Below are 23,893 nucleotides of genomic sequence, written 5' to 3'. Positions count from 1 at the left end.
TTTCAACCAACTTTTGCGGCTTACATTTACAGATACTGGTCCATATGGAGATTTGATTTGATTAATTTATGCTAACTTTGACAAATTCAGTGACTGTCCATATTAAAATGTAAGATTCATTTTCATGACTGGATTTTGAGATTCCGTCCGCGTTTTCTGCTTCGCGGAAAAATCATAGCGCTGTATGCGTCAAGAACCGGGTTTGAACGGGACCTCGGTACTACCGGTACTTACAGAAACCTGGTACCGTGACATTTTCATTTTTTTAGTACCGACTTGGTACCGAAGTACCGAGTCTTTTGACAACACTACTAGTAAGAATTGTATTTCTGATATGTGAAATTGGAATTTAAACTAGTAAGAAAGCAATTCTTGATATCAACAATTAAATTTGAATGGCAGCCTATGGTGACATTTAACTAGTGAAAATACAATTCCTGATATCAAGAATTAACATTGTTACTAGTGAAAATTTAATTGTTGATATCAAGAATACATAACCTGCGAATGAATAAAAGTTAATTCGGCTTGCCATAGACACATCACAAGTAACCAGTGGATCTCAGGTGTTCAGTGAAGATCATTATAGTTTCTCCAGTTCCTGTGTCAATGTCAATGTCACCTTTATTTATATAGCGCTTTAAACAAAATACACTGCGTCAAAGTAACTGAACAACATTCATTAGGAAAACAGTGTCAATAATGCAAAAATGAGAGTTAAAGGCAGTTCATCATTGGATTCAGTGATGTCATCTCTGTTCAGTTAAATAGTGTCTGTGCATTTATTTGCAATCAAGTCAACGATATCGCTGTAGATGAAGTGTCCCCAACTAAGCAAGTCAGAGGCGACAGCGGCAAGGAACCGAAACTCCATCGGTGACAGAATGGAGAAAAAAACCTTGGGAGAAACCAAGCTCAGTTGGGGGGCCAGTTCTCCTCTGACCAGACGAAACCAGTAGTTCAATTCCAGGCTGCAGCAAAGTCAGATTGTGCAGAAGAATCATCTGTTTCCTGTGGTCTTGTCCTGGTGCTCCTCTGAGACAAGGTCTTTACAGGGGATCTGTATCTGTGTCTCTTCTGCTGGAAGCTGTGTGTGATCTCTGTGCTGACGTCTCCATATGATGACAGAAATCACAGCCAGAATCAGCAAACACACGACAACTGACAATCCAATCCGGATCTCTACAGATGGAAGAGAGGAAGATGGGAAGAGAGCATATTTATTATATATTATCATTATTAAACTCATTGTTTGAGGATTTTGTAAAGCAGTTTTACTCACTGTGTTGATCAGTGTCTTCCAGTTTTCCCTGTGATTCTGTATCTGATGCTGTAGAGGATGTTGAAAGGTAAATCACAGTTTAACATCAATAATGTCAATCAATCAGATCATGATGAATAAACCTCAGCTGTCCAAATGCTTTATAAATAATATTTCCTCATATCTGAGTTTCTCTCACCTGTGATTGTGACTGTGATCAAGATTTCTCCTTCAGTGTCCAGAACTCTGTATGTTCCTGCATCACTGTCCAGAAATGATTTAATGATCAGGTTTCCATCAGTATTATTCATTCGGTCGCTCTGAACCCCGTGACCTCTCGTCCAAACCTCCTTCCACTCTCCACTAGAGTTTGTCTTCACTTTATCAGCATCAGACACCAGAACAGACATCTTTAGCTCCTCGCCTGTTTTCACAGAAATCTCATCTGAGGAGAAACAGAAAGATATTAATCATTATTATAATGCTGTCAATCAATCAAGACCATAAACACAGATTTATGATTGGTGACCAAATGTAATCATTTAAAGAAGCAGATGCTGATGTTTGATCAGTTTAGTCTTCACCATGAATATGAAGATGGTACGTCCACTGCTTTGGTTCCTTCGGCACTATCTGATCATTATTTGGCTTCAGCTCTGTCTGATCATTATTGTAATAGATTCTCAAAGTGTATTTCCCAGCGTCACTGAAGATCAGATTCTTGATGACGACGTCACAGTTTCCTTCTTTAAACACTCGTCCTCTACATTCTTCAGTCTCACACACAGATATGATTTCTGACGGAGTGGATAACTCAATGTCAACAATATTACTGTCCTCATGTTCACATCTGAGTGTGATGTTTCCTCTCTTTTCTCCTGACACAGGTTTATATGTGTTTCCTGAAAATACAGACAATAAATATTAAATCAATAAGTATCAGTAATGAAAAATACAAGTGTTTCTGTCTATTCTCAGAAATCAATGTTATTATGAAATATTCTAATAAGAGTTAATTTAGTCAGCTGTATTTTCTTTTGCTGAAGATATTTCATCTCAGTGGAAGTGGATTCATCATCTGTGAACTGATGGAGGAGTTTCTCTAATATTTCAGATCAGAAATGAATGTAAATATTAAGGATGTTCATTGCTCATCAGAGACATGATCTATTGTGTCTTTGTGCTCTTCATCTAGACTCTCAACCTCAGGTTACTTCATCGTCTCTACATGAAATAAAATCATTAAATGCTCGATCTCAAGCACTAATGACTAATGAGATCTGCTTCATGAATGAACAGAAAACAGCAGCTTCAGTCAGAATCTAAATCTGACACTGAACACCAAGAATAAATAGAGTTTATGAACATAAATGACACTGACCGCTGTGATAAACCAGACAAAACAGCAGCAGAAGAAGATTGAAGCGTCTGAACCTGATGAGAATAAGAGACAGATACAGACACACATCACAAACACATTAATACAGACAGAAAATACTGATCTGAGATCAAACACTACACAACTCACACAATACAGACTACAAACATTATCAGTGTGTGTGTGTGTGTGTGTGTGTGTGTGTGTGTGTGTGTCTTAATCATCTGAGATCTGAGTCAACATGATGGACACAAACAGACACAGAGTAACCAAACAATCCTCAAATCAACGTAGAAATCATTTGAATTGAGTAATCAATGTAGAACATTTTAATAATTACATTAATAACCACACTAGTAAAAAACATCATCATTATCTTCGTAAACGTTAGCATCGTTAGCAAGCAAACCTTTTTTTTTACAAATGAATACAACGATTGGTATAATAACACAAAACATACAAGCTTATATGTAAAAGGATAAAAAAAACTTACATTGTAAATGTTCAGCAGGAGTTTTACATTCTACAAACATTACATTTAGAAAACCACTGGGCGTTTACCGGGACATGAGTGAAAACAAAACCGGATGTATCACAGAGGAAGTACGTGTTTGGCTCCTCCCACTAAAGGAGAGTCTGTGTTTGGCTCCTCCCACTAAAGGAGTATGACTGGTCTTTATTGTCCTCTGCTGGTTATTCTGTGAAAGCTGAAGATGTGTGTGAGTTCAGATACAGTCAGATGAAGTTTATTCTGAAGATCTCTGATGATTTCAGTCTGATCTCAACAGTTTGAGCAACAGATGTAAACTAATTCAACATCTACATATTTGATCATCATGTTATCAATAAAGCATTATTTTTCTGAACTTAGTAAACGAAAATATTAAAACTATTTAATTAATTCATAAATACAAACCAACAAATCAACACCAAGAAAAATGTTTCTTACAATAACAGTTTAATATTTACTCTTTCACAGCAGATTTACAAAGAATAATGCAAATCCCCAAATAAACAAACAAAAGCAACATATAAAAATAAACGTAAATATTTAAATAGAAAAAAAATGTAAGAAATATACATATTTACAAGCACACTGTTTTTCACAGTTTGGCACAGATATACATGTTTACTGTTTATATTATAATATTCTAATTATATTTATATTATATTATAAATACTTTACTATGTTTTTCTGTTAATGGATTAGGACAGAAACAATAATTCCTAGTTAATAATAGTTGGTTTCAAGTGACCAGTCCAGATCTTTCAGACAGTTTGACACAAATACTAAATGCAGATAGAGTTAAACTGATTCCTGATGTAGGGCTCTGGTCTAAATGTGCACACGCACTGAACATTACAAATATACTGCAGAAATATGTCGAGAGAATCTTCTGCAGATCTGTTGACTCTGAACACAAATTACAAGAAAAGATTTGAGATTTGGACAAGATGAAGCTACTTTGTTACTAAGACTGTGATCAGTCAGAGTTTACATTTCACAAAAACCATGAAGCAGTGCATGATGGGAGTTTAAGATCAAGTTTAAGACTTTTTAAGAGCTGCACAAATAAAAAGAACACCATCAGAGTAGAGCAATGTCTGTGATAACATAATAAACCATAAAATGAGTGATTGAGGAAAAGTTCAGTGTTCAGCAGTGAGGTCACTAATGTCCTGCACACCTCTCCAGTTTAATCAGAGTCTGTGGGGCCCTCAGCAGACATCATTATGGGCCCTCAGTGCTTCTGGGGCTCTTGTCCTCCTCGAGAGACACCACAGGTCACCTCTGAGCACACTGTTGGGGTAATTAACAGTTAAAACCCAAAGACCAGATATGTTGTCGCAATGAAGACCAGGAGTCAGAGATGAGTACAATTAATAATAATAATTTTACTGAAGAAAATAGTTTGCAGTTTCATCAGCAGAAGTCAGCTTCAATACTCTCGACGGAGTTCGTAGGCCGCCCCGGTACAACTCAAAATCAACCCGTTATACCCTGACAGAGGAGACTAACTGCATCAGTACATAAGTCAACTAAATTCTGATGGTTTTCCTCCATTAAGGGGCTATTCCCAGGAGATCCACACGTTTTTGTTCAACTTATCTCTGTTCTACATAAACCAAACTATTGTGTCATTCAGACCTTGAGGAGTCACAAAGTCTTACGGCTGCTTTAGCTTTTGCTCTATATTACAGAAACAGGATTCACTCCTCTGTTTCCCACCAGGCTTCTTTATGTGAGGAGCTCTCTGGAGAATTTGGTTCGTGACTTAGCCAATCTGTCTCTGTTTTTCTGCCGTCAAGTCTAAAATATTTACCTTCCATTCAAGCAACAAAGTGTTAACTTGTTCAAATTTAGAGCCTCATTTAAATTTAGGCATGGATTTTAAATTTCACAAATCCAATCATATAAACACTGTTAAACATATTAATCCAGAGAGTGATTTAAATCAGCATTATTAAAGACAGAACAAGTCATTATTAGCAGTAGCGGACAGAGCTGGATAACCAATCCACTTACAGCTCGTCCCATGTTCAGCATTGTCTTTTCATTAGTTTGACTCAGAATTATTGACTTCTGTAAAGTAATTTCACTTAACACATCTGTGATGATAAAACACTCATTCCAGAGGTTAGTGACTCAATATAGACAAAGCAGAAACAGAATCGTCCTCCAAAAATATACAGTAGTCATCCTCACGCGTGCACATACTTAACATAAATATTTAACAGCTCATATTCAAGGTTTGCTTTTTGGTTTAATTAAACTTAAACATTGTCTGTGCATTTTACCTAGTTTGTACTTATAGTCTCTAATCTCCAAGTTTGTCTGTTCATTAATGATTTTTATTTAGAGTAAAATCAGCTGGTTGTTTTGGTCTATAATCATTGCTCTGTTCTGGTTCCTCTTTCTCAGCAGCTCCATCCCTGCCTCCACTCAAGCTCTCTCTCTCTCTCTCTCTCTCTCTCTCTCTCTCTCTCTCTCTCTCTCTCTTACTGTGCACAATATTAGTTATTGATTTATTTGACAGTTTTCACCAAACTTAAACTTAGACTATAATATCAAATTCATTACAACATATAACCCTTAATCATTCAAATAGGTTAAAAATGTCAAAGTTTCTATATCTCAAATCTCAGTTTAGACTGTTTAAAATACATGATGCTAGGAACATTTCTTTAAAATTATTTTTACCATACATGCTTAATTCCCTCAACCTTTGTTATCTAAACCATCTCTTGATTCAGCAAAAGCAGTCCTCATTTTAGCCACCACCATATCTTGTAATCATCTTATGCCATGCCTAATGACCTGCATGAGTAAAGACTATGATATAGACATATTAGTTCAATATCATTTTAGCCTCATAAGAAATTTGGTCTCAAAATAATGGCTGTCATCACATGGTCTCAGATGGTTCTTGACAGCCCACTGCCATTAACTCTTTATAAATAAGCCTCTTTTCCTGTGTTAAGATCAGAAACTCCTGTGGTGAAAGGTCACTTAGAGTCAAGGAGGTCGACGAGAAGAAGACTCCGAGTTATTTAGAGGACTACGAATAGTTAGAAGTGAGTTCCCCAGCCACAGGGCACAGGGTTTACTTTTGTTACCTTTTCTCCTGATGAGGGTTGTTCCGGGGTTAGCAGGTCTTCTGCTGTAACGGTGTCGAAATGCGTTGTCCGCTCTGCATCTGTTAATAAAGAATAAGCAAATTATCTCCATGTCTCCACCGTTGTGATGTATCAAAGGATATTACACTATTAATAACAATCTGTCTCTAAACCTCTTTTCTCTTTATTAAAAGTTGATCTAGACAAGTACATGATAGAATCAAATGTTTTGCAAATCCGCTCGAAATGATTCGCGAAACGCGATTCAGAGTCCCGATCTGAATCAAATGTTTTTGAACTCCGAAGCCCCGATCAAATGATTCGCGAAACGCGCTTCGGAGTCCCGATCTGAATCAAATGATTCGCTAAACGCGATTCAGAGTCCCGATCTGAATCAAATGTTTTTGAACTCCGAAGCCCCGATCAAATGATTCGCGAAACGCGCATCGGAGTCCCGATCTGAATCAAATGTTTTGCAAACTCCGAAGTCCCGATCAAATGATTCGCGAAACGCGCATCGGAGTCCCGATCTGAATCAAATGTTTTGCGAACTCCGAAGCCCAGATCAAATGATTCGCGAAACGCGCATCGGAGTCCCGATCTGAATCAAATGTTTTTGAACTGCGAAGCCCCGATCAAATGATTCGCGAAACGCGCATCGGAGTCCCGATCTGAATCAAATGTTTTTGAACTGCGAAGTCCCGATCAAATGATTCGCGAAACGCGCATCGGAGTCCCGATCTGAATCAAATGTTTTGCGAACTCCGAAGCCCAGATCAAATGATTCGCGAAACGCGCATCGGAGTCCCGATGTGAATCAAATGTTTTTGAACTGCGAAGCCCCGATCAAATGATTCGCGAAACGCGCATCGGAGTCCCGATCTGAATCAAATGTTTTGCAAACTCCGAAGCCCCGATCAAATGATTCGCGAAACGCGCTTCGGAGTCCCGATCTGAATCAAATGTTTTTGAACTGCGAAGCCCCGATCAAATGATTCGCGAAACGTGCATCGGAGTCCCGATCTGAATCAAATGTTTTGCAAACTCCGAAGCCCCGATCAAATGATTCGCGAAACGCGCTTCGGAGTCCCGATCTGAATCAAATGTTTTTGAACTGCGAAGCCCCGATCAAATGATTCGCGAAACGTGCATCGGAGTCCCGATCTGAATCAAATGTTTTGCAAACTCCGAAGCCCCGATCAAATGATTCGCGAAACGCGCATCGGAGTCCCGATCTGAATCAAATGTTTTGCAAACTCCGAAGCCCCGATCAAATGATTCGCGAAACGCGCATCGGAGTCCCGATCTGAATCAAATGTTTTGCAAACTCCGAAGCCCCGATCAAATGATTCGCGAAACGCGCTTCGGAGTCCCGATCTGAATCAAATGTTTTGCAAACTCCGAAGCCCCGATCAAATGATTCGCGAAACGCGCATCGGAGTCCCGATCTGAATCAAATGTTTTGCAAACTCCGAAGCCCCGATCAAATGATTCGCGAAACGCGCATCGGAGTCCCGATCTAAATCAAATGTTTTGCAAACTCCGAAGCCCCGATCAAATGATTCGCGAAACGCGCATCGGAGTCCCGATCTGAATCAAATGTTTTGCAAACTCCGAAGCCCCGATCAAATGATTCGCGAAACGCGCATCGGAGTCCCGATCTGAATCAAATGTTTTGCGAACTCGCGAAACGCGCATCGGAGTCCCGATGTGAATCAAATGTTTTTGAACTGCGAAGCCCCGATCAAATGATTCGCGAAACGCGCATCGGAGTCCCGATCTGAATCAAATGTTTTGCAAACTCCGAAGCCCCGATCAAATGATTCGCGAAACGCGCATCGGAGTCCCGATCTGAATCAAATGTTTTGCAAACTCCGAAGCCCCGATCAAATGATTCGCGAAACGCGCTTCGGAGTCCCGATCTGAATCAAATGTTTTGCAAACTCCGAAGCCCCGATCAAATGATTCGCGAAACGCGCATCGGAGTCCCGATCTGAATCAAATGTTTTGCAAACTCCGAAGCCCCGATCAAATGATTCGCGAAACGCGCATCGGAGTCCCGATCTGAATCAAATGTTTTGCAAACTCCGAAGCCCCGATCAAATGATTCGCGAAACGCGCATCGGAGTCCCGATCTGAATCAAATGTTTTGCAAACTCCGAAGCCCCGATCAAATGATTCGCGAAACGCGCATCGGAGTCCCGATCTGAATCAAATGTTTTGCAAACTCCGAAGCCCCGATCAAATGATTCGCGAAACGCGCATCGGAGTCCCGATCTGAATCAAATGTTTTGCGAACTCGCGAAACGCGCATCGGAGTCCCGATGTGAATCAAATGTTTTTGAACTGCGAAGCCCCGATCAAATGATTCGCGAAACGCGCATCGGAGTCCCGATCTGAATCAAATGTTTTGCGAACTCCGAAGCCCCGATCAAATGATTCGCGAAACGCGCTTCGGAGTCCCGATCTGAATCAAATGTTTTTGAACTCCGAAGCCCCGATCAAATGATTCGCGAAACGCGCATCGGAGTCCCGATCTGAATCAAATGTTTTGCGAACTCCGAAGCCCCGATCAAATGATTCGCGAAACGCGCTTCGGAGTCCCGATCTGAATCAAATGTTTTTGAACTCCGAAGCCCCGATCAAATGATTCGCGAAACGCTCATCGGAGTCCCGATCTGAATCAAAAGTTTTGTGATCTCCGAAGCCCAGATCAAATGTTTTGCGAAACGCGCATCAGAGTCCCGATCTGAATCAAATGTTTTGCGAACTCCGAAGCCCCGATCAAATGATTTGCGATTCGGAGTCCCGATCTGAATCAAATGTTTTGTTTTGTTTCCGCACCGAAATGTGCATCAGCAGGAGCCTAGGTGGATCCGCCTTCAATTCGCCAACCCCCCGTTAAATTCGTTTTGGTTTTGCCCAGAGGATCAGCTCCGCCTCCGGGCGGCGCCGTCAAACAGCGGATCCTGACCCGTGTCGGATGCTCAGACGCGGACGCGCCCAGGGGCGTCATGCATTCATGATTTTTGAGGGGGCACATTTGGGGGAGGGGAGGAGGGGGGGCATTGTATAAGTCATTCTACGAAAGCACATAACTGATATAGGCTTATGTTTTTTTTCCCCCTTTTTATTCAAAACAATTCCAAACATGCTTAATTTATCAGGAAATATCTCGTTTCTCAAATATGTGTAGGTAAACGCGTTTTGCACCTTTATAGATTGTTATTTGATCAATATATGGAAATGTAGTGTAATCTATTAACTACACATAAAAACCCGACTTTTTACTTAAGTGCCATATAATGCCACAAAACATTAAAAAAAAATTTAATGTAAATTTTTCAGGCACTTTAAACTCCCATTAAAATCACTGAAGCACTTTACATTATGAAACGAATATCTTACTTACATTCGTACGCACATCTGCACTTTTTGTTGTTTCTGATGAGAGAATTCGCTAAATAATTCAGTCAGCAAGCAAGTAAACAAAACACTGCGTTTCAGTGATGACTCTTCTGGACGTCTCTGATTGGCCATTGCATCCATAAGCGCAACAGAATAGTTTCTGATTGGTTATCATGAAGCGTTGACACGTGCCCCCTCACTTCGAATGGGCATGACGCCTCTGGACGCGCCTTTACTGCAACGGTTGAGTACAGCACACCAAAAGCCGACATCAGTCGAGCATTTCTTTGCTGGGACACGGTTGCACTGAACCCTCTTTTGAGTAAGTATTGATTTATTGATATATTGCGACATTCACAGCTTTGGTTTTTAAATCATCTTGTATATTAATGATTGTAAGACGTTGTTTGATATTAGGACAACTTTAACATGTTCACTCGTGGATAATGGTTAAGCGCTAGCTTCTTTGTAATTTTGGTCCCGTGTGCCTCTTTATAATGAAAATTAAGCTTCAGCATTTTAATCACTGTTTGAGTTGGTTCAGACAACAGGCCGCCTGTTTGAATGTCAAAAAGTGTGGGCTCATCTGCTAATGTTAGCTACCATCTATTAGCTTGAAACCATCCAGCATTGATTTAACATCACCGCTAATTTTACACAGTTTAACAACAAAACAAAACGCTAAGTAAACATTACTAGCTAAGTTACCCTTTTCTTGTTGGTTTTGAGAGCTATGCAGCCCAGCTAACCTGGAAAACGGTTTAAAACAGTATCGTTTTTACAGGGTTTCGGAGGAATACAGCGGCTCCTGCAGCGGGGAGTCATGGGCAGAGGGACCGCAGCGTTCGCTACATTAGCTTCTTGTGTCGTCTGGGGTCGTCTTAAAGTTGGAATCAGCGTATGGAGTCACTAAATTACAGCCGATATTTTAAAAGTTGTTGAGAGGCAAGACAAGGCACAAGAATGATTCAAGAATGTTTATTTATATATATATATATATATATATATATATGTATATGTGTGTCATTTTTGCGCCAACAGCACCAAAGTGAACCCCTTTTCCATCAGTTGCTGCATGGGTAGAATGGCTGTAGGCTTCAACTCTAGAGAAAGAGAGAGAAAGAGACAGATAGAGATAAATAAGAAACATTTGTTTAACATATTTAACTAGAGCTGAAACAACTAATCGATTAAAATCGATTATTAAAATAGTTGTCAACTAGTTTAGTCATCGATTAGTTGCTAAACAACTTTTATTTGCCTTAAGCGGATCATTTTGTTCATATTTTAAATCTGCGGTGACCAAAGTGTGGCAGTAGTGAGCCACCGCAGGTTTTATTCAGCCAGTACAACAGGAGAAGTAGCGAATAGCCAATAGCTGGCTTCGTTTTATGTCACGTGTTTCCCGAACTGCGTCTGCAGCATACAGCGAGATGGTTTTTTTTTTTTTTTTTTTTTTTTTTTTTTTTTTTTTTTTTATTATTTAGTCAGTTCAAGTACAAAAACATTTCAGTACAATACAAAAAAAAAGAAAGGTTACAAAGTATTAACAATACAGCTCAAAATATTTTACCAGAAAAACAAAAAAAATAAAAAAATAAACATAAACATAAGAGCAATTACAAAAATATAAGTATAACATATCAGGGCAGTTATATGTATTTGAAAAGCTTTAATATTTGTATTGTTTTTATAAGCTTTTTATTTTGTGATCTCATGTTTAAGAGAGTTTCAAAATATATTGTTAGATCAGTGTTATAGAAGGCAATATAGGAGGGTTTCTTTTGAATTATTTTTGTCTTATGAATATAAAATTTTCGCCAAAATGATAAAAAGATTAATTATATAATTTTGTTTTTCAGAAAAAGATGGGTTTTGGAAACAAAGTAAAATGTCATGAGGGTCTAAATTAAGACTTTTGTTCAATTTTTTTGTCATATCCATTTTAAAGTCAGTCCAAAAAGAAATAGAAAAAGGGCAATATAAAAATAAATGTTCAATGTCTTCAAGTGATGTATTACAAAAAGTGCACTTATCACAAACAGCGTGAATATATCTACTAATGGTTGCATTTACAGGATAGCATCTATGAATAATTTTGTACATTACTTCTTTGACTTTATTAGAAATAATAAACTTATAGGGCATAGTCCAAATGTTGCGCCAAGATATACAATAAGGTTTAAGCCATTTTGATTTACATGGAGGACTGGATCCAACATTAAAGGAGTTTCTTATAAAGTTGTTATTAAAACCTTTATCAAATAAAGAGAGACCATTTACAAAGAGTTGAGGATTTTGTAAAGATGTATTATTGATATCTACATCTGAAAATTTGTTTAATATTAGTATGCCATTAGGAATAGCCTTAATTACTTTGTTAAATTCTTTTTCATTTACAAATAAACCATATTTTGAAATAAAATTAGGGTAGGAGTAAAATTGCCCATTTTTGTCAATTAGTTGGCTAACAATTAAAATGTTGTGTTGGACCCAATTCTCCATGTACAAAGATTTTTTATTATGAATGATATTACTATTGTTCCATATAAAACACCTACTGGGAGAAAAATTGTGTTTGTACAAAAGGGACCAGAAAAGTAATGTTTGTTTATGATAGTTAGCTAAAGCAATTGGAAGTTTACCGGTCATATAAGGACACTGCAACAAAAAGTTTAATCCCCCAAGTCTCTTGAACAAAAAATAAGGGACTATATTAAATATACTTGTTTGATTTTTTAAAAAGTTTTTAAGCCAATTTATTTTTAGAATTTGGTTAAAGATAGTAAAATTAAGAACGTTTAATCCACCATCAGATAGTTTATTAACAAGAACGCTTTTCTTAATTTTATGAGGTTTGTTTTTCCAGATGAAATTGAAGAGTAATTTATCCATTTGTGAGCATATATCCTTTGGGGCACTAAGTGAAGAGAAAAGATATGCTGCTCTTGAAAGACCTTCTGCCTTACTCAATAGAATTCTCCCTTGAATAGAAAGATCTCTTGCTAACCATGAGTTATATTTCTTTTGTATTTTTTCAATAATAGGCAAAAAATTGGAGTTAACCATTACATCAGTGCTTTTAGAAATTTTAATTCCTAAATAGGTTACCATACTTTTAACAGGAATATTACACACAGTGGATAGGTTGTTGTTTTTAAGTTGTATGATCTCACATTTAGATAAATTTAAATTCAATCCAGAGAATTTTGAGAAGCTATTAATCATGTTTAGAGCCAAAGGTACCTCAGAACTATCACCAAGAAAGATTGTTGTGTCATCAGCAAGTTGCGATATTTTAATTTGTCTTTCATGAATTTCAATCCCTTTAAAAGGGTGTTGGTTTATCATATTAACACTTGAGCTACAACTAAAAAAAGGAATGCAGAAATTGGGCAGCCTTGCCGAATGCCTCGGTTTATTTCAAATCTGGGAGATGTCCCATTAATAAGTTTAATAGAGCTATTACTACCATAGTACATCGTTTTTACACCTTTTATAAAATATTCTCCGAAACCAAAGAATTTTAAGGAATCAAATATAAATTTATGGCTAACTGTATCGAAAGCTTTTCTAAAATCTAAAAAGAGTATTAAAGGGTCACCATTTAGTAAATTGCTATATTCTACTAAATCAATAACTAAACGAATATTAGAGTAAATATGGCGTCCTTTCATGAAACCACATTGAGTTTCATCAATTATCTCATTTAAAGCATTTTTCATCCGTTTTGCAAAAACTGCTGCCATTATTTTATAATCATTATTTAATAATGATATAGGTCGCCAATTTTCTAATAATAGTCTATCTTTTTGAGGTTTAGGGATCAATGTGATGACGCTTTGTCTAAGTGATGTAGGTAAGGATCCTTTGTTGATGGCCTCTTCATATACTGCTAATAGGAATTTAGATATATCGTTTATAAAAGCTTTATAGAATTCTGATGAAAGGCCGTCATTTCCGGGGGATTTGTTGTTTTTTAGTGTCTTTATACAGAACTCAATTTCACTTAAAAAAAGATTTTCAGAACATTCAATTCTACTTTCTAAAGATAGCAATTTTGGATTTCTAATGGTTTTAAGAAGAATTGAATTATCTTGGTCTTCTCCTAATGAATATATATCTGTATAATATTTAGAAATAAATGTAGAGATTGTGTTTAGGTCTTCAGTAACAAAGTTATTTATTTTTAATTTTCTAATTAGGCACATTTCTGCATTTCTTTTCTCGAGGCTAAAAAAATATTTACTATTTCTTTCACCTTCTTCCATCCATTTTCTTCGAGATCTTACAAAAGCACCTTTGGCTTTTTCTTGATAAATATGGTCTAATTCTTTTTGCAAATTATCTAAAACATCATTATTGGATGGGTGTGTAGATGTTTGAGTTAAATTGGAAATCTCTTTAATTATATCTTGAATACGTGTTCTTTTTTTCACTGCCAATTTTTTCCCAAATTGAATACTGTATTTTCTTATTTCAAATTTTAATAGTTCCCATATCTTGCCATATTCCTTCTTAATATTTGCCTGCTGCCAGTATGTATTTATTAATAATTGGATTTGTTTCACATAATCTTCATGGTATAAAAGTGAATTGTTTAGTTTCCAATAGCCTACATTTCGAGAGTTACACTGGATATCTTCAAATTTAATACTTAAAGTTAAAACTTTGTGATCAGTAAGAATAGCTGGGGAAATTTCAGTTTGTAAAACTTTTTGTTCCAAGTCTAAGGAAATTAGCCAAAAGTCAATTCGCGATTGCAGAGTCATTTGTTTATTGCTCCATGTGAATTGTCTAACAAGGGGGTGTCTATATCTCCAAATGTCCATGAGAGCTAAATTATTACAAAAATTCTGGAGGATGTTATTTTTATTAAAGACTTTGGAGGGGAATCTATCTAGAACATTATCATGAACCATATTAAAATCTCCGCCAATAATTATTTTTGCCATTGGAAATTTAGTTGAGAAAATATTGACATTTTCTTCTATTGTGTCTAACAATTCACAATTTAAAGAAGAAGAGTTGTAACCATAAATATTACATAATATAAACAAATGACTGCTAGTTTCAACAACTATAATTACCCAATGCCCTTTAACATCACATTTGTTACAAATAATTTTTCCTCTAAAGTTGCCTTTCAAAGTGCTTACACCAGCTGAATGGTTGTTTCCATGAGCTAACCAGAGATCATCTCCCCACTGATTCTTCCAAAATAAAACATCTTCCACACTTGAGTGGGATTCTTGTAAAAAAATAAAATCTGCCTTCATTTCTTTGCAAAACAAAAATATTGCTTTTCTTTTAACAATATCTCGAATGCCCTTTACATTAAGTGAAATGAGTGATAACTCCGTTATAATATAACAAGTTACAACAGGAGAAAAAATAACAGAAGTATGAGGAGGGTTTGGTTTATCCTCAATTTCAAAAGCAGAACAAATTTACTATAGCCCAATATACGAACATTATATATGAACTAAAAAAACGTTAAGTTTGAAAAAAAAAAAAAAAAAAAAACAGCAACCGTGCATGCGTTTGTGGCCATACATCTCAGATGTCTGAGGATCAGTTACCGTAGGCTACTTGTTCAGCTTATCTTTTGGCCTTCTGCATTCAGTTTAATCTCAATACCTTCAATGAACGCCTTGGACCCGACATAGTAGGCTTTTCTGTTATCTTCGCGTGCTTTCTTCACATGTGGCCATAAAAACGATCGTCTGTCTTTTTCATCCTTGGTCAGATCCTCCACGAAGCGAAGCTTGTGTTGTTTCAGGAACTCGTTGTTTTTGGCATTCTTCCAAATGGCATCACGCACAGACCGTAACGTGAATAAAGCAATGATGGCACGAATCCTACCCGATTGCGGTTTACCAAGCCTGTGAGCAATGTCAATGACTTCAAAACCTTTTTTGCAAGACTCAGGGGCAACAACGTTACAAATTTCTACAACTTTTGCCTTTACATCTTCGTTTGGTTGCTCAGAGAGGCCATGTAGACGTAGGCACCAACGTCTTTTGTAACGTTCAGCATCGGCGACTCTTTCTTCCAGACTGACGAGAGATTTTTGTTGTTGCGCAAATTTCTCACCCAGCTTGGTTTTGTCCTCCTTAATATCTTGAATCTCCGCATAAAGATGATTTAAGGATGTTTTGAGTTCCTCGATCGTGTTGGAGTTGGTAATTATCATTTTTTCGAGTGAGTCTGCCCTTTGATTAATTTTCAAGGTGAGGGCCGTGATGATATTTTCCTGCAACTCAGATAGGGAAGGCTCACCTCGGTTTTTCTTCGGCATAGGGCTGCTCAGTGGAGTGTCAGGAGCGGGAGGAAGAATTACTGGCAGGTCTCCTTTAGCTGAATCAGCTGAAGATGTGTAATCAGTTGCGTAGAAATGGTCTGAGATCGCTTTCTTTCGTTTGTCTTTGGCGCTCATTTTAATCGCTTGTCGTGCGTCACGCGGTGACGGATCTAGATCAGCAACTTCTTAGTATTTTTTCCAAGCGAAAAAATAAAGTTTGCTATTACAGTATTATAGACTATAGTTTCAAGTTCGTTTTTTGAAAGATTTAACACACGAAGAGTCTTCACAGAAAGAGGATAAAATCAAACCCTTCAGAGCGTTTCAACATACGTCTGTCTTGGTCGCCATCTTGTCTCGACCCTCCATACAGCGAGATGGTAGAGGCAGACGGCAGTGGAGGAAGCTTTTGAAAGAAAAAAGCGGAAGATAAAACTAATCGAACGAGTCATCCAAAGTGTGGGAGTACTTTACTTTGAGCCCTCAAAAAAGAAGAGTAACCTGTAAACTCTGCACTACTGAACTGTTTAAAACTTTTATTTGTGCAGATTCTCCAGTACAATGTTGTTTGCAAATGTTTAGTCGTAAGAGCTAATAACATTGCTTTTTAACAGTTAACATTTAAAGATTTACAAACATGTTCTGTGATCAGTTTGTCATTTACAAGTTCATAATTCAGTCTTGCAGCCTAATTATGACTGAATGAGAGCGTTAAACAGAGGTGGAAAGTAACGAATTACATTTACTCGCGTTACTGTAATTGAGTAGCTTTTGTGTACTAATACTTTTTAAAGTAATTTTTTAGATCTGTAATTTTACTTTTACTTAATTTTGTTTAAAGTATTGTACTTCGCTACATTTTAAAAAACATTAATTACTGAGTAAAAAAAAATAAAAATCGCTCCCTGGAAACTACGTCAGTAAATAATGGGCAGGAGGGCAAACTGGCGCTAAAATCACAAGAAAGATGCAGACGGACAAAACAGGCGTTAGTGGTGCAGACACCGCTGAAAACGAAACCCCGTCATATTCTGAAGTTGAACTCGAAGGAAATGAACTGAACCCCTGGCCATATGTATGCTCTATTATGCTGTGTAAGCTGTACTTGCCTAGGAAGACCAAACTAGCAGCTTATAAAATCTCGACAAGACATCAACCCTTCGCAAGAATGTAGAGGTAAGCTAAATATTTGGATCGTTGCATTGGTGGTTAAAATGAAGCTTTGACATTTTAGCAAGAGGTTTTGCACAAATTAGCCAAAAAGACAGTGGTGAGGAGTGTGCTATATATATCGTCTGCGATAATATCATATTTTTTGTTTTAATGATGTGCGCGCGCATTTATAGTGCGTTCTTTCACTGTGTGATTCAGTCTCCTAAAATGCATTTAGAATGATCACAAAATTGAAGATATAGGGGCAGAAAATTCACATTTATATAATTTCATACATTAAATCAAAATCACACAATGCTGTCTTTTCATCATCATGAATATATACATATATAACAGTTCAGTAAACAAGTTAATTAAGAGACTTGCGTTTTAGACACCATATTGCCTTTTTTAGCTCTATTTCTACAACAGAAAATAATTCCAAACACAGCCACCAAAGCACAGTTTTGCGTCTCTGAGCAACGTGACAGTGTTTCGTTCCTGAATGAATCAACCGTTTAAATGATTCGGTTCAATCGCAATGACTCACTTATTAACAGTGACTTGCTGACACATATTGGCCATTTTAATTTCACATTTAAAGTATCTTTTGATTTTTTTTAAATAATTAATTTCTTATTTCAAATGAGTATTCAATATTTTATGTCTTGTATATCAAAACATTATTCATGCATTTGTAACTGCAGGTTAAATGCATTCTTGTCCTGCACTTAACAGTGTAATACATCTAAATGCCACTTCCAATGAATCTTCTGCATTTCCTCTGCATTAAAAGATGAGTTTGTTGATACTGATTTGCCTGGTAACAGCCCAAATGTTCTATTATTCTAAATAACTGATTCCTTTAATTAAAAACAACTAGTTTGAGATTAATAGACCTATCCCAGAAGTGTCAAACTCAGTTCCTGGAGGGCCGTAGCCCTGCAGAGTTTAGTTCTAACCCTGCTCCAGCACACATATCATGTAGTTTTCAAATAAACCTAAATGATTAGATTAGCTGGATCAGGTGTGTTTAATTAGGGTTATATCTAAACTGTGCAGGACTGTGGCCCTCCAGGAACTGAGTTTGACACCCTTGGCCTGTCCCATTTTTGACTCCCTCCCACTGTTAAAATGTAACTAAGTAATTTTTACTCGGAGTAAATTTTAAATGAGTTACTTTTTACTTTTACTTGAGTAGATTTTTAGACTGGTACTTTTACTTGTACTTAAGTAAAATTTCATTAATGTAATGGTACTTTTACTTGAGTAGAATATTTTTGTACTCTTTCCACCTCTGGTGTTAAATGTGTAAATGTATTTGAAATTCACTTTTTTCCCCTAAGTATTCACTCCTCTTTTTCACACAGCAGGTTTTTTTATGTGTGTCAAATAGTTTTTTTTTTTTTCTGGACAACCTTCTGATGGATTTTACTTTAAAATGTGAGTTCCATTCAGGTTTCATGCCACTGGCACTTTATTCGAAGGATTGTTTACAATTTCACAGCATAAGCTATAAAGCTGTTTCCCAGGTATAAGCTGTGTTTTTACAGAAAAAAATTAATAAATGCAATGTACTGCAATTTTATTCTTTGTGAAAATATTTTCTGAAAGATTCCTTAATAAGCTTTGTTCGGGATGTTAAACTACTTTAGGAGCCTTAAGGACTGCCATGGTGAAAACTTTTCAGAAACATTTGCTAGAGTATGGATCAGTGTTTTGATTGCAGAAGAGTTTGACAAAAAATTACTAACACATATTAAAACAAAACTCCAGGTATATAGTGTTCCTGTAGCTCAAGTAGAGCATTGCACTGTCAAGCGCAAGGTTGGGGTTTGATTCCTCGGGAACACATGATAGGTAAAAATTGATAGCCTGAATGCACTGTAAGTCGCTTTGGATAAGTGTCTGCTAAATGCATACATTTAATTTAACTTATATTTTAATGAGGATATGACGATGCAAAATGGTTAAAATCTCTAAAAAGTCTATGTTGAATGATAAAGACCCTTTGTTAATAATTTAATTTGGGAAAAAATGGGCAAAACTAAAATATAAGTACATAGATTAATCGATTAATCATAAAAATAATCGACAGATTAATCGATTATCAAAATAATCGTTAGTTGCAGCCCAAGAACTTTCTTTAATGTTGTCATTAATGTGCTTTTATGCGTTATGGTCTATACTAGGGCTGCAACTAACAATTATTTTGATAATCAAGTAAATTATTAATAAATTGTCTTTATCCTTCAGCATAGATTTTTAAGAGATTTTAACCATTTTGCACTGTCATATCCTCATCAAAAATATACCTGGAGTTGTTTTATTGTGTTAGTAATCCTTTGTCGAACTCTTCTGCAATCAGAACACTGACCCATACTCTAGCAAATTTCACAAGGAGATTTCAAATAATGTTTTCACCATGGCAGTCCTTAGAGCTCCTAAAGTAGTTTAACATCCCGAACAAAGCTTATTAAGGAATCTTTCAGAACATATTTTCACGAAGAATAAGGATAAAACAGAATAAGATTGCAGTGCGTTGTATTTTATTATTTACTGGGAAACAGCTTTATAGCTTATGCTGTGAAATTGTAAACAATCCTTCGAATAAAGTGCCAATGGCATGAAACCTGAATGGAACTCACAATTTAAAGTAAAATCCATCAGAAGGTTGTCCAGAAAAAACGGACACACAAAAAACCTGCTGTGTGAAAAAGAGCAGTGAATACTAAAAAAAAGTGCATTTCAAATATCGTTAAACATTTATCTCTCTCATTCAGTCATAATTAGGCTGCATGACTGAATTTTGAACTGGTAAACGACAAACTGATCACAGAACATGTTTGTAAAGCTTTAAATGTTAACTGTTAAAAAGCAATGTTATCAGCTTTTACAACTAAACATTTACAAACAACATTGTACTGGAGAATCTGCACAAATAAAAGTCTTAGGGGCCGTTCACATATCGCGCCTAAAACGCTAGGCGCACCCATAGACTGTGCGAACCGCTTTCTCCTCGTTTCCAAAGCGCTCGTGCAGAAGCGCCCCTGAGGCGTCTGCCTTTGCTAAGCAACCATGACGCGCTCTCTCCTTGAAGACGCGGAAATTTCAGCAAAGGATAAATGGATTTGCAGCTCTAAAAATCGCTTGCAGTAGCTCTGCTACTAAATTTATTTCAAAATAGGAATCCATATACAGCTATGATCAGCTGTTCCTTCATCTTGGCTGAGCTTTTAACGTTGTTACGGGAAAGGATGAAGCTGATTATTTAGTTCTTGTCACATGACCCGCGATGCGCTTGCTGCATTCTGAAAAGTTGAAATGTTTTTAACTCGATGCGGTGTGCACGCGCCTGGAAAAACGGGTGCGTCGCGACCGCGTCGCTTCCATTATGAGCGCGCATACTGCGCGCCTACATTGGAAATAACGAACATGAGCACGCAAAAGACGCGATATGTGAACGGTCCCTTAAACAGTTCAGTAGTGCAGAGTTTACAGGTTAATCTTCTTTTTTGAAGGCTCAAAATAAAGTACTCCCACATCCTGCTGAATGCTGCAGAGACGCCGTTCGGGAAGCACGTGACATAAAACGAGGCCAGCTATTGGCTATTCGCTACTTCTCCTGTTGTACTGGCTGAGTAAATCCTCCGGTGGCTCATTACTGCCACACTTTGGTCACCACAGATCTGAAATATGCACGAAATAAGCCGCTTACGGCAAATAAATTATTTAGCAACGAATCGATGACTAAATTAGTTGACAACTATTTTAATAATCGATTTTAATCGATTAAATCGATTCGTTATTTCAGCTCTAGTTGTTTGCAAATGTTTAGTCGTAAGGGCTAATAACATTGCTTTTTAACAGTTAACATTTAAAGATTTACGAACATGTTCTGTGATCAGTTTGTCGTTTACAAGTTCATAATTCAGTCTTGCGGCCTAATTATGACTGAATGAGAGCGTTAAATGTATTTGAAATTCACTTTTTTTCCCCTAAGTATTCACTGCTCTTTTTCACACAGCAGGTTTTTTTATGTGTGTCAAATAGTTTTTTTTTTCTGGACAACCTTCTGATGGATTTTACTTTAAAATGTGAGTTCCATTCAGGTTTCATGCCACTGGCACTTTATTCGAAGGATTGTTTACAATTTCACAGCATAAGCTATAAAGCTGTTTCCCAGGTATAAGATGTGTTTTTACAGAAAAAAATAAATAAATGCAATGTACTGCAATTTTATTCTTCGTGAAAATATTTTCTGAAAGATTCCTTAATAAGCTTTGTTCGGGATGTTAAACTACTTTAGGAGCCTTAAGGACTGTCATGGTGAAAACTTTTCAGAAACATTTTGGGTCAGTGTTTTGATCGCAGAAGAGTTTGACAAAAAATTACTAACACATATTAAAACAAAACTCCAGGTATATAGTGTTCCTGTAGCTCAAGTAGAGCATTGCACTGTCAAGCGCAAGGTTGGGGTTTGATTCCCCGGGAACACATGATAGGTAAAAACTGATAGCCTGAATGCACTGTAAGTCGCTTTGGATAAGTGTCTGCTAAATGCATACATTTAATTTAACTTATATTTTGATGAGGATATGACGATGCAAAATGGTTAAAATCTCTAAAAAGTCTATGTTGAATGATAAAGACCCTTTGTTAATAATTTAATTGGGGAAAAAATGGGCAAAACTAAAATAATCGTAAAATCGTAAATCATAAAAATAATCAACAGATTAATCGATTATCAAAATAATCGTTAGTTGCAGCCCAAGAACTGTCTTTAATGTTCCCATTAATGCGCTTTTATGCGTTATGGTCTATACAAACACAAAGTAAAACAGAAAGTAATTTTTAAACAATATTTTGATTAAGTCAGACCAGCACAAACTGAATATTGTATATCACAAGGATTTCTGAAATAAATAACAAAAGACGTGAATAATATATTCAGAATCAAAAACTAAAGTGGCTTCTGCATCATAAAAGCTGTTGTGTTGAGCCCTTAAAAATGTTCCTTTCACAGCTTAAGTATGAAAACTATCAACAATGGACAACATAACACAAAACATTTTGAAATAAATAAGTGAAAGCAATCTGAATTATTCAGAATCAATTTCGAGAAACATACATCTATATATGAAAATGTAATCTATGTTATCATGCTAAGGAGCTGACTGAAAGCCGGCGACTCCACAGTAGAGACAGACTGCATGTTTTTGTAAAGGGTGTTAAAATGCTCCTGTGAAGCACACTATAGAGACTAGCTTTTTCCCGGGTGCGATCTCAGAAGTAAACTGACGCACCAAAGGAACGACATTCATTTTGTCTGTCTCTTTATTTATTCACAGGTAAAATAATATGCATTTTAAACATTCTTCTGATTGTTCACATGACTATAGGAAAGTTTAGGAACGTAATTGTGAAGTGTTTTGAGTAACTTTGTCATGCTCTAATGTGTTTTATACAAAATTGAATTAACTCGAGGGTCTTAAATGCAAACGATTTATTGTTTAGTAAATGCATTCAAAAGTATTGTTATACAGCATTGTGGTGATGTTTGAGTGCATTGGCAGTGCAAGGGTGCGTGTTATTTTTGTGTTTTAATTGAGTAGTTGAGTATATCTGTTGCATTAACAATTCAATCGCCGTTTCGAGTGCTTTGCGCACACGCTTAATGAATGACACGAGTCAATCTGGGTGAAGTAGTGTATGTAAAATGGTGTTGGATTTTAGTTTATACATTCTGTGTGTTTAAGTGACACATTTGTCATCTTTCTAGTAATGAGTGACATTTATGTGAATATTTATTGATTTATTTTGTACACACACACTCTTCTTTCCACATAATATGTAAATGTAAATGATATATTGCCCTTATGTGAAACAGGCTATGGAATACAGGTGTGCATGTATTCATATATATTATGTGTACACCATAAGTTAATGTGCAGATGAAGTTATTTTTGTATGTAACTAAAGAAGTGTTTACAGTTACTAAAGTTTTAAGATCTCAGAAGTAAACTGACGCACCAAAGGAACGACACTCATTTTGTCTGTCTCTTTATTTATTCACAGTGTTTTCACAGATACACAGTGCTTCACTGCCTGTGTGTCCTTTGCTGCCAGCCCAGATATCCCCTAGGTCTGAGGCCGGTAACATTTTCTACAATGTTTCACCTTTATGAGAAAAACATACAGAGAATCACTTAAGACACTTTGCTGTAGACCCATTCCACATAATAATATTTATTAAAACTGTATGTTAACACGTAGGAGCTTCCTGCATGAATCCGTGAGTAGGCTACAGTTTACAAATCCATGGGAACAGATTGTGAAAGTGTGCGCGCAGATTATGAATTCGTGGGTACAGATTCAAAAACAGAGGGTACGGTTTACAAAATCTGAGCGCGCAGATTGGAAATTCGTGGATTAGGATAGAACATTCGAACCAGAAAGACACAGCTTATATTTGACTAAAAGGTTTTTGTCTTTATGCTCAACTAAAGTGAAATAATGAGCATATTTCCACTTTGAGAAACTCGTGTTGCTCTCGAATTCTTATTACGTTTTAACTTATATTGCCGTTTATATAATAAATTAAATTGTGTTATGAGCACAATATACAGACTGAGCCCTTTGACTGTCTAATTTAATGATGGAGCTAAATCTTCTCTTTAATTTCACTACTGTTACTTATTTACAAAGATTGAGTGGTAACACTTTAGAATACTAGTCCTTTAGTTAATGTTAGTTAATTCATTAACGAACA

General features: G+C 36.6%; 1 protein-coding gene and 1 long non-coding RNA gene across 2 annotated transcripts in view; both read right to left on the bottom strand.

Moving 5' to 3' along the window:
• Positions 1–542: 542 nt before the first annotated feature.
• The window catches only part of LOC132104829 (uncharacterized), a 163,301-nt gene continuing 139,950 nt past the window's right edge, over positions 543–23,893 (bottom strand). Inside the window, exons 6-7 of the mRNA XM_059510360.1 lie at positions 1,054–1,182; positions 543–622 (exon numbers count right to left, since the gene is read on the bottom strand). Coding sequence (XP_059366343.1) covers positions 543–622; positions 1,054–1,182 — 209 coding nt within the window. The remainder of the gene's footprint in view (positions 623–1,053; positions 1,183–23,893) is intronic.
• LOC132103887 (uncharacterized) lies at positions 2,642–3,255 on the bottom strand. The gene is made up of 2 exons (XR_009423482.1): positions 3,133–3,255; positions 2,642–2,695 (listed from the first exon to the last, which is right to left on the bottom strand). It is a non-coding gene; the product is annotated as an uncharacterized LOC132103887 (long non-coding RNA).

This window comes from Carassius carassius, chromosome 25, assembly GCF_963082965.1.
Source record: "Carassius carassius chromosome 25, fCarCar2.1, whole genome shotgun sequence".
Classification (NCBI taxonomy): domain Eukaryota; kingdom Metazoa; phylum Chordata; class Actinopteri; order Cypriniformes; family Cyprinidae; genus Carassius; species Carassius carassius.
Note: the sequence above shows the minus strand (reverse complement) of the source record. Positions and strands in the feature narration are given on the sequence as shown.